Below are 12,259 nucleotides of genomic sequence, written 5' to 3'. Positions count from 1 at the left end.
TGCGAGGGATGAAGGTGATGACACGATTTATTGATTACCCCCAGGAATAACTACAGAAGCCTGCAATTGACTTTGACAATGACAGAGACTGACTGTGGAAGAACTTCATGGTTGCTGCCGGCAGGGATCTGTACAGAACAGTAAATCTATATGTACTTCCCCTACACACAGAAGTGCCTACAAGAGTCAAGTACAGAGGCACTTTATCTGCCGGGGAGTTTTGTACTGTAATAGGTGGCACTGGAAGCACCACCTGTAGTTAAATTTATCTGCTTCCCATTACCGAACCTTGTTTTTAGCTGCTTATAATACTTTGCCAAACTTTAACCATCCCGGCTGACATTTTCCACGCAAGAGGTCTGCCGGAGACTGAATTATTTTTTGAAAGTTTCAGCTAAAACAGGACAGCCATTTCCAAGAGCGAGATTAGGGAAAACCAGGTTTTGCCCACATTCAAAGAACTCTTATAACCATTTCACTGAGGCGCTCTAACACTCTGACGCTTTGGTGCATGAACTTGAATTTGGTGTGGTGTAGGGTGAGTGCCCTGGTGTCAGGCATGTGCCTTTTGCTGCTTTGTGAAAATCCACATAAATTAGACCAAATTATAAGCCTATTAAAAAAAAAACCTGCCGTTTGCACATGACCCATAAAAGCTTTTTAAAATTTGGCAGCTAAATTGTCAAGTCAGGTCTATCCTTAAAATGCTGCAGCGCCAATGGGAGTTTTCCCGTTGACATAATTAATCCAACTCCATGAGAAACAGTAGCTACGTCGATGGGAGGCCTTCTCCTGTCGACACAATGCTGTTCAAACCCATGGTTAGGTCAGTAGAAGTGCATTGCTTGTGGGGGGGGGGGGCATGCACGCGCGTGTGTGTGTGTGTATTTTTCACACCGCTGAGCAACAGGGTTATACCAATGTAAGTTTTACTTTAGACCTGGCCTCAGACTATTCCACCTGCACTGAGCAAGCTCTATGCCCTAGATGCCTAGCAGTTGATCAGACTATGCATGCACCATCCACACAGCTACTTAACATGCTCCATCCCAGGGCTAAGCAGAATGCTTCCTACAATTGCTCCTGCCAGCTGCAAGTGTCCTACAGAAAACAGCCTCATTCATTACACAACCCGATGCACTCCCTGAGCACCATTCATCCTGCACACTGAATGAGGCAGGGGTCCTGTGGAAAAAAATGTACGTATCATGTAATGAAAGACTAGACTATCATAATGCAGGCTTACAAAGGGGTGAGGTTAAATTGTTTTTTGCATTTCCTAACTTTTGAGTTCTTGACTTTGCAACCTTAATGTACTTTTAATGTAGGCTTTTTAATTTTTTTGTGTTTTATATTTATACACACACGGCACTACATATATTAATAATAGGAAATCTCAGCATAAGGATTAACTCTATTTATAGCTTTTTAAAAAATATAAGTGCTTTTAGAATTAAAGATACAGTGGCACTATCAAGAACGAGAGCTACAATTTAGGGCTTTTTTTGCTGACCTATACCTCTCTTCTCTGTATCATCCCTTCAAAACGTTTAAAGCTATATTCCTTCAAATCAGCAAAACCAGGGACCTGGATTTCTCATTGGCCACTGTATGCCTCCCTTTCACATCTGTCTCTTTATTCGCCCTGCCCACTTGGACATTGTGAACAGCTAGAGTATCGAAAATAGCATAAAGTTAGTTGTTGAAACTAAGCTGTATTTTTTGAAAACTGGTTGTGACTCAACTGGCCATTGAAGAACTGAATTGAATCATTCCCCCAGCATCTTATATCAGATTCTGTGAGGCTTCTAAAGCAGACAAAACACTAAATTCCATTACACTGAAAAGACAAAAGAACAGCAAGAAGTAAAGGTAAAGTAAAGCTCTAATTTTGCACTTCACAGATTCAGAACACTTGTGCTTTAGAGCGTGTCTACACAGGAAAACTGTCGCATAAAAAGCCAGGGTGCGAGTTTAAAGCGCCATAAAGCAAGTACTGTACTAGCTCCCTATGTGGGCACCCTTATTCCACACTAAGAGTGTCTGCGTGTGGGTTAGCTTAGTCCACTAATTCTGCAATAGCTATTTCTCTGGGTAGACAAGTCCTTAGTCAACTTCTGATATCTCTTTCTGTGCATAACTGAAGGAGACAAAAGGAAGTCCCAAGTGCCTCATGCAATCCCTGATGGCTCCCCATGCTATGAACTGGAAAGTATTGAAACACTTAGCATGATAAAACCACTAAAAAAGATGCTGCAATATATTCATTTAATATTCAGATATTTTAATTCTAGCGTTCCTTTAAAATTTACCTTTTTTGGGGCTGTTTTTTCCAGGTGCTCCTTGCTGGTAAATTCTAGCCACAAATGACTGAGTCTGTGGCCCCAATTTTCACAGTTGGGCATATAAATTGGGCACCCCCACATTATGCACCTAGACAATCAAATTAGTACTTAGATGCTCAAATACCTATGTCCGGCAATTAAATGACAATGTAGACCTGAAATGCTTAATTAAGAATCAACTGGATCACCATGTTGGCTACATGTTCTTTTAGAAAAACACAAATTATTGAAAAATTTACATCATTATTTTGGTTCACAATAACTCTGCAGCTGGGAGATGAAGAATAGTATGAAAATAGCATTAATAGACCCAACATATGTAACGAAATGGGATTTATGTAACTAACTTCTGAAACTGTATTTGAGGATTCATGGAAAAGAGAAAGAGTTAACAGGTAATGCCAAACAATTAGGGTAATATCTTCTCCTGCAACACTGAATGGGTAGTGAGAGCCCTGAAATATGGCAATTCCGACACAACAACTTTTCACCTTTGATCACTAGAGCAAATCCACACACACAGACTACTATAATTGCTTGGACAGAAAGCAGGATGTGTGTCCTGGAAATTACATCCCCAGTACACAAAGGACATTGAGTGTGTGTTTATTTCTTCCTACCTGGACATCACTGGAAAGGCGGAGGATTTTTTTATTTAAAGGAAAGAGAAGCAGCCTAACATAAAATAAATAAATAAAATACACTTTCTGGCGAGACATTCTGTTGTGCCAGACAAGACGGTCCAACACAAGGATTTGATCTCTTGGAAGCATATGAATGAAACTGACCATAGCCTCCCTAGGTAGACTTTTGGCAATGTAAACCTTAGGTATGCTGAGGAATTTGTTTGTTTTTCTATAATTTATTTTTCTATATTTTTCATTAATAAAACTGGTTTTTAAGGAGAAAAATGCTGCCCATTCAAAGATTGCACGCTGTCTTCCAGCTCAGAGGAGACTCAGACTGCAGGTGCCCTCACACAATGGGGCCTGCAAGACACACAAGTCTCTAAATCTAAAGGTACTGCTCTTGTTCTGGTCTAAAAGGCAAGGATGGGAGGACCCTCTCCCAAGGAAAGTGTGTTGTGGACAACTAAAGCCAAGTAACACAAGACACACAGGGCCCGCCCACACTTTGACCTGGAGCTGTAATTTCCAATTAGAATAAATGCACATGCATTAGCTTTGATTGAGCTAGCATGCTAAAAATAGCAGGGTAGCTGTGGTGACCTAGGTAGCATAAGGGGCTACCTGTCCAACTAGAGTCTGGGGTGGGACTTCATTCAGGCCGGCTAATCTACCCCATTGCCCATGTGCATCACCACAGCTATGACCCCAAGCTGGAAATTACACCTCCAGCTCCAAGTGTGGATGTACCCACAGATACTGAGGAATAATTGTTACAGGTGATTCAAAAAGATAACAGATGATCTTGTGATTAAGGCCTAGGACTCAAGAGAATCTAGGTTGTGTTCCTAGCTCTGCCACACAGTCGTTGTATGAACTAAGGCAAGTCACAATTTTTAGAAGTGCTGAGAACTCAGTTCTCTCACAGCCTTCAAATAGGGCAGCAGGGGCTCAGCACTTTGAGAATTAGGCTCTTTAATCTCTGTGCCTCAGTTCCTCAATGGAAAAATGAACATAGTATGAGAAAAGATAAATCCATTACTCCTCCAACCAGGAGTGCCATAAGAAAAGCCAGAAGTGAGGTGGCAAAGTTTGTAGATGATACTAAACTACTCAAGATAGTTAAGACCAAAGCAGACTGTGAAGAACTTCAAAAAGATCTCACAAAACTAAGAGATTGGGCAACAAAATGGCAAATGGAATGTAATGTGGATAAATGTAAAGTAATGCTCATTGGAAAAAATAACCCCAACTATACACACACAATAATGATGGGGGCTAATTTAGCTACAACTAGTCAGGAGAAAGATCTTGGGAGTCATCGTGGATAATTCTCTGAAGATGTCCACGCAGTGTGCTGTGGCAGTCAAAAAAGCAAACAGGATGTTAGGAATCATTAAAAAAGGGATAGAGAATAAGATGGGGAATATCTTATTGCCCTTATAGAAATCCATGGTACGCCCACATCTTGAATACTGCCTAGAAATGTGGTCCCCTCATCTCAAAAAAGATATACTGGCATTAGAAAAGGTACAGAAAGGGGCAACTAAAATGATTAGGGGTTTGGAACGGGTCCCATATGAGGAGAGATTAAAGAGGCTAGGACTTTTCAGACTGGAAAAGAGGAGACTAAGGGGGGATAGGATAAGGAAAAGTTATTTACTTGTTCCCATAATATAAGAACTAGGGGCCACCAAATGAAATTAATGGGTAGTGGGTTTAAAACAAATAAAAGGAAGTTCTTCTTCACTCAGCACACAGTCAACCTGTGCAACTCCTTGCCGGAGGAGGTTGTGAAGGCTAGGACTATAACAGGGATTAAAAGAGAACTGGATAAATTCATGGAGGCTAAGTCCATTAATGGCTATTAGCCAGGATGGGTACGGAATGGTGTTCCTAGGCTCTGTTTGCAAGAGGGTGGAGATGGATGGCAGGAGAGAGATCATTTGATCATTACCTGTTAGGTTCACTCCCTCTGGGGCACATGGAATTGGCCACTGTCAGACAGAATACTAGGCTGGATGGACATTTGGTCTGACACAGTATGGCCATTTTTATGTTCTTATAATAAACGTGCAGGGATGGCATAACACAACATACATCTCAACAATTGCAACAAAGCCAGCACCTTAGATTTGGTAGTGACTGGTCACATCTTGGCAACTGGGATTTTAATAATGTTACGACTGTCACTTAGGAGGCATTAGGTATCTCACTGACAGGGGAATTACAAATATTTATTATTACAAAAGACTGTAATCAAATGAAAGTCTCTCTTACATTGCATGCAGCAAATCTATATGGATGCTTCTTCTTTGCATAGCTTGAATGAGGAAAATATCCTTCCAACATTCAACAGTTGTTGGGGTTTTTTTGCATCTATATTGATGTAATCCTCCATTTGTTGGCATCCTTAGTGGTATCTCCTCTGCACATTTTTTGCTGATTCTAGAATGGAGACAGTAACGCCTTCCTTGGGCCTTACAAACTACAAGCATCAGAGAAAGACTCACTTTGCCACTACTATCGGATAGATTCCTCCCACCTCCTTCCCCTTAGTGGGATTACTGCAAAGAAGAAGGAGGGATAGCTATGGCAGGGCATGAGAGATTTGGCCACTGCTCTATTGCTACTCAGGATTCCTGCCTTTTGACCTGCTAGTTATTGAGAACTGAGGTATTCATTCTGAAGTCACTTACAGTTCCACAGGATGCTCATGCAACCTTCTTGTCCCCTTTAGGTAGTGCCCAGATTCCTCACAACTGCCCGAGAATGACTTTTTAAAAAAAATGTTGGAAACTAAATGGTAGAGGATCATGCATCACATAGACTTTCAACTTTGAAAAAGTCAGCCTTTGACAAGGATTATTGTTCCACCAGATTTGGCTATCATCACCACTGTGCCGTACAGAGTTCTACAGTCTGATGAGGTCAGAGTGACCATGCTAACCAGATTTCAGAATCTGTTTTTTGAAAAATTAGATGTGTATGAGCTCTTCTCCTAAGTCACAGAGTACGTAGTAACAAGAGCAATAAGAAAGAAACCAAGGCTGGACAGCAACTTAACATCTTGGCCAGAAGATGGCAGTGCAATACTGTACACAAAAGTAACTCCCCCTTTCCTCTTCCCCCAAATCAGGGTCTGAACATCTCTCTCCACCGTAAAACTTAAACAAGCAGAGTTCTTCATACAGAACTGAAAAGAAGCATATTAGTACAGGATTCCCTAAACAGCCAATACAGTGGTTACTGAATCCCAACTATTAATTAGCTCAGTAGTGCAACTGCATGTTAATTGCCTCTCTCTGTTTTCTGTTGTTTTCATCCTTCTTGGGCAAATTTTCAAAGAAAACACATCTTTCTGGGCCTAAGAACCAAAGAAGATTATATATCTTGGTGCTTGTAAAAAATCCTCATAGAGTGTATGAATACATCAAGTATCTGGATAGCTCAGCCTGGACATTTTTAGAGTACATATGCACAGCTCAGTTATTTAACTAACCAAAAAAGAATATTTGAATGTCTTCAGTTTAAATTAACTGAATGGGAGTTGTACCGCTGACTTCAATGGGAGAAGAGTTCGACCAATGCTGAGATACTATTTTGGAAAACCAACCACAAATTATATTCTAAGGTAATAAAGAAGATAGTTGACTACTTACTAAAGACCTCACTCATCCTGTAAAGTTCATTGGATTGATTTCAATCTAAGTTGCAGACACCACACTTTGTAGGACAGAATCCTAAATTTAAAAATGTACATGTTGTTCCTAATATCTACTGATTGCCCACAAGTGCAGGTGTAGCCTGCCCAAATCGGTTATTGATCATATTAGAGGCAGACCTATACTTAAAAGTCAGGACCCTAGTTAATAATTTTTATCCATTCCATAGAGGTTTCAGATTACAATTATTTCTTTACCTGCATTTCCTTCACGTAAAGGTGACAAAGGCTGCCGAACACTTTCATTGCGATCTTTATCATCTGTAAGAGCTTGTGAGGTTGCTCTGGCTTCAGAGTCCAATGACATTTGATTCTCACAGAGACTAATACCTGCAAAATCACCAGGCAATTCACAGTCTTCAAAGTCTGTGATGAGGTGGTGCAGGGAGGAATCTTGGGCAGACACTGAAAATGCACCTTCCAAAACCAAAGGAGACCCTGGAGGGGACAAGGAAGAAAGGGAGGATCTTGAAGACAGTGATGTCACAGATTTGGGCGGCTCAGTCAATTTTGGAGGGTGGCCTACTGCCAGAGATCCAGAAGAGTCACTGTATCCCAATCTCCCATGGGAATTGACCACCTCATTTTCATGAATAGTAGTGATAGGCCCAGAAGGAATGTAACCACTCTTTTCTTGCAATATGAAGTCAAGTTTATACTGATAGTCCAAGTCTGTTATTTGATCGCCTTGGTTATAATAGAGATCCGTGGAGCTGAGGGAGTTTAGTGACCCCCTGCTGGATGTGTTCAGAGACCCCCGACTGGATGCCAGGGATCCCAGGCTGCTCCCTGAAGAGACAGATAACGTACTGGCGGAGAGACTGCAAAGACAGGACAAACAACCATTTATGTTATTAATCTACTATAGACCTGACCACCAGCACACAATAGTAAAAGATGAGGTCTGAAGGGGTGCACTCCTGGACCACAAAGGGGATGCTATCCCTATAACAGTGACATGAGGTATTTAAATTATAATCCTGTCAGGGCAGTTAATGGGTCTTTAAATCCTCTCTACAGTAGGCAGCCCTCTGTCATGACTATAAAATTAACAACAATAATGTAATTTCATAAAGTCAGACTTTAAAATAATGAATTACAGGGGAAAATGTCACTGTGATTATCATTGCAACAAATATTTTATTTCTGGAAAAAATAAGTTAACTGAAAAAAAGAAAACCAGAACAAACGGTTTACATTAATGTTTATGAAGATGTCCATGCAATGAGGCTCAGTCGGTAATAAAAGCTGACGGTCGTGCAGTCAAACTTATAGATATAGTCATACTCAAAAAACCCCCAAGGATTTTCATTAGGAACAAGGGTTTTTTGGAGACATCTCATGTACTAAAAGATGGTTGCCAACCATTTTTTAATCTAAGCAAGAAGATGCTTTGCTCTCTGCTTAATTATAAAACGTGCAAAAATCCATTCTTGTACACTTACTAAAGTTATATAGATACAGCAGATTTGCACAGAGAATGCTAGAAGCAACTGCACCTATGTGTCTTGCCACAATTATCAAACAAACTTGTTTCAGTCTCCAGCTAGCAGAATACCTAAGAATGAAGTTCAGACATATTCAGTTCTACTGCACCACAGCTGAAAACTGGTCTTTATTTTTTTCTTGTTAAAACATAATGTAAAATGCAGCCTTACCTTTTAAGCTGCGAATACAAATAAGTAGTTAACTTTGTAGTTTCTTCAAGTTTCTGAACCAACTCTTTTCTTCTCTCTTCCAATTTCAACCTGGAAAAAAAAACTATATTCAAGTATATAAAGACATTATAAAATATACAAGACACAAAGTAAATATGGAAGAATATTTTATAGCTAGGAAACAAAGCTAAGGCCTCCCACTCCTCCTTATAACCATTTCCTTCCCCTTGCTTGTCTTTGCTAATCAGTTCTGACTCTACTTGGTCTCGCCCTAGCTTTCAACTACATTGTATAGGCTAAGATTCTAAGCAATTTAGAAAAGGGACTGTGAAATTTAAGGCACCACACAAACTTGAGTCATCATACAAGTAATAAATAAGATCTGTATACCCACTATACAGAGAGAAATGTCATGCATGCAAAGAGAGAAAAAGAATGGGGATAGGAGTTTGGAAAACATCCATAACTTAAAAAGTACTTGTGGCACCTTAGAGACTAACCAATTTATTTGAGCATGAGCTTTCGTGAGCTACAGCTCACTTCATCAGTGAGCTGTAGCTCACGAAAGCTCATGCTCAAATAAATTGGTTAGTCTCTAAGGTGCCACAAGTACTCCTTTTCTTTTTGCGAATACAGACTAACACGGCTGTTACTCTGAAACTTAAAAAGTGTAAAAGCTGTATCTATTGCATTTTAGCAAGCTGTATATTGGCTACTTATCTAATACAGTTCCACCAAAAAAACCAAACAAACCCCAGGAAACTAAAACAGGAAAGCAAATATTAGTGTAAATTCTGAAAATTTAAGAACTCTGGGGAATACTGTGGAAAAAAAAGAAAAATGGAAGCAAAATCACTAGTGTTTGTCTGCATGGAGACTTAGCAAGCAGCAGGCCAGGGAGTAAATCTAACAGCTCACCAGCTTTGTGCAGCAACCTGCTGCGTGAACACTGCTACTGGGTACAGTAAGTTCCATAGTGCACTTTGACTACTGCTGTTTGAAACAGGAGTCAAGAGAGAGTCCCTTTGTACATCAGATGCTTCATATATGGATATAGAAAAATATCTGATACCCCAAACAGGATCCAAGTTAACAAGTAGGTTTAGAATTCAGAGATGTTGGATAGTATCTAGGAGTCCAGGACACACAGTACTGCATCCCAAACATTCCAGTCTTTGCTTCATAGAGTCACAGAAGTTAGAGATGAGACCCCACCGCATCATCCAGCTCATCTTAATCCCAATGTAAGACTGTTCCCTCCTGTACATTTGTCCAGTCTAGCTCTAAAGATCCAAGTGGTGAAATGTGTTGGTTTCTTTTGGCTGACAATTCAACAGTCCGGCAGATCTGTCAGAAAAGCTCTTCTGACAGTTAGACTCCTGTTCAGAATTTTACCTTAGCATACCATTTATTGATCTCTTCAGACATAATGCTAGATACATTGTTATCTCTTGCTGGAGTTAACTAATTCTCTTCCCATAGTTGTGGATTATTATGTTCCCCATTAGCCGTTCCTCAGTCAAGTTACACACAATATTTCTCAAGCACTTGATCTGAATCACAAGTATTAGCCATTTTAAAAAAAGAAGTTTTAGGCTTATTTCAGAAACTTTCCCTTTAGACTCCTCACTCAGTACCAGCAGGAACAAACCAACGTTCATATGCAAATACAGCATACACATTCAAAGATACTATACCTGCATGAAAAACAGATTATTACACTCGGAGGGTCCCAGGACTAAGCCTCTTTAGTGGCAGCAATACCATAGGGAGGGGTTAAGGCCCCAATTCAGCAGAGTGTTTAAGCACATCCTTGCTCAGCAAAGCACTTAAGGAGAAGCCTAACCTTAAGCAGATGCTGGGTAGGGATGGTCCCATTTAGTGTCTTGATATTGCTGTTGATAGTCTCTCAAGGCTCCCAAGTTAAACCCTTTTACTTTTTCTGCTGCTTGTTATAATCTATGATTTCAGACTCTTTCCACCATTTCAGCCATTTTGTAATTTTTCAGTTCTTTCTACAGTTATTGAACTATAGTTTCTCCTGTTTTTCTCCCCCAGGCAATGTTAATCTTCTATTAATATTTTTGTGACTTTTTAAAGGTGTCTTTTCACCTTCCCTTGTGGAAGCAGCAACTAGGTAAGGAAGGAGGTGCAAAAATTTGTAACTTCTGAGTTACCAGAAACAATGAAGACTAGAGAAAATGCGATAAGAAGCCTTTTGCTCTTATCAGTGTCCCTTACTCATATACCTATATTTCTGTTAGCAAGGCTGTACAATCAGTTGAAAATGAAATTTCCTCTAAATCAATCTACTGGTACTTCTAAGATTTCTCTATTATATTTAATGTAGTTCAGTCACTGGAAATAACATTTGATTATTCTGATTTAATGTTAGTGTTAAGTGAAATTACATCTAATTTAGAATGCTACGTCAATTCTGTCGCTAAATCTCAAAGGTTTCAATGATAAGATGGCTGAGTCACAAATAGAAGTTGACAGCATAAAATCACTATCAGGAGTACAAGACTGCAATAGAACATAAACTAAAAAACCTGAGACTTTGGGAAATTTTTTGAAGTCATGCAGTATTTATATTTTAGGTATTATTTACATCAAATGGAAATCGACTAACTGATAATGCTTCATGTTTATTTAATTCATTTACTGGATTTAATCCTCCTAGTCACTATTTCTAAACTTTTTCATTTCCTATTAAGTAATCTTTAAATATTCCTTGCTACTGGTACCATATGCTCAGCCATTGTTTCAGCAATGATGGTAAACAAATCTCGAGTCAAGTCTGGAAATCTAAAGGGAATATTCTTTTCAGTGATAAATGAAGTCAACAGAAGTTTAACCCATGACCTCAGTGGAGCTAGGATTTCATCCCAAGTCTGATGCAAATAAAGTAAGCATAGTCAAAAGAAAGGTATTTCTTGTTTTAAGAACATGCTGTATTTTCTGCATGCTGTATTTCCTGCTAAATGTATAATAGTTTAAAGACAAGAAGGTTTTGGTTTCGGACTATGATTAGGCCAAGGATTTTCTGTAGCCCTAGTTACATAAAATGATGGCCAATTTGCAAAAGTAGTAAAGGGGAAAGCATTTGCATCCTACCTGAATGATTTGCACTATTTTAAAAATATTTATTTTGTGATTATTAATAGATCATGTATTGTTAAAGCTCATTGCCAAAGTGTTAGGAAATCGAGATACAAAAGGAGCACTTAAAGACGATAAAGTCATCGGAGAGAAACTAAATGAATTCTTTGCTTCAGTCTTCACATCTGAGGATGTTAGGGAGATTCCCAAACGTGAGCCAACTTTTGTAGGTGACGAATCTGAGGAATTGTCACAGATTGAAGGTGGTTTTGGAATTAATTGAGAAACTTAACAGTAACAAGTCACCGGGACCAGATGGCATTCACCTAAGAGTTCTAAAAGAACTCAAATGTGAAATTGCAGAACTATTAACTATGGTTTGTAACCTGTCCTTTAAATCAGCTGCTGTACCCAATGACTGGAAGATAGCTAATGTAATACCAATATTTAAAAAAGGGCTCTAGAGGTGATCCTGGCAATTACAGACTAGTAAGTCTAACATTGGTACCAGGCAAATTAGTTGAAACAATAGTAAAGAATAAAATTGTCAGACACATAGAAGAACATAAATTGTTGCGCAAAAGTCAACCTGGTTTCTGTAAAGGGAGATCATGTCTTATTATTCTATCAGAGTTCTTTGAGGGGGTCAACAAACACGTGGACACGGAGGATCCAGTGGACATAGTGTACTTAGATTTCCAGAAAGACTTTGACAAGGTCCCTCAACAAAGGCTTTTACGTACATTAAGTTGTCATGGGATAAGAGGGAAGATCCTCTTATGGACTGAGAACGGATTAAAAGAA

General features: G+C 39.3%; 1 protein-coding gene across 1 annotated transcript in view; it reads right to left on the bottom strand.

Annotated features, from left to right (window-relative positions):
* The window catches only part of WWC2 (WW and C2 domain containing 2), a 184,455-nt gene that overhangs the window by 46,038 nt on the left and 126,158 nt on the right, over positions 1-12,259 (bottom strand). The window contains exons 10-11 of the mRNA XM_077815506.1: positions 8,354-8,443; positions 6,894-7,516 (exon numbers count right to left, since the gene is read on the bottom strand). Of these exons, the coding sequence (XP_077671632.1) occupies positions 6,894-7,516; positions 8,354-8,443 (713 nt within the window). The remainder of the gene's footprint in view (positions 1-6,893; positions 7,517-8,353; positions 8,444-12,259) is intronic.

The sequence above is a fragment of the Eretmochelys imbricata genome, chromosome 4 (genome assembly GCF_965152235.1).
Source record: "Eretmochelys imbricata isolate rEreImb1 chromosome 4, rEreImb1.hap1, whole genome shotgun sequence".
Taxonomy (NCBI): Eukaryota; Metazoa; Chordata; order Testudines; family Cheloniidae; genus Eretmochelys; species Eretmochelys imbricata.
Note: the sequence above shows the minus strand (reverse complement) of the source record. Positions and strands in the feature narration are given on the sequence as shown.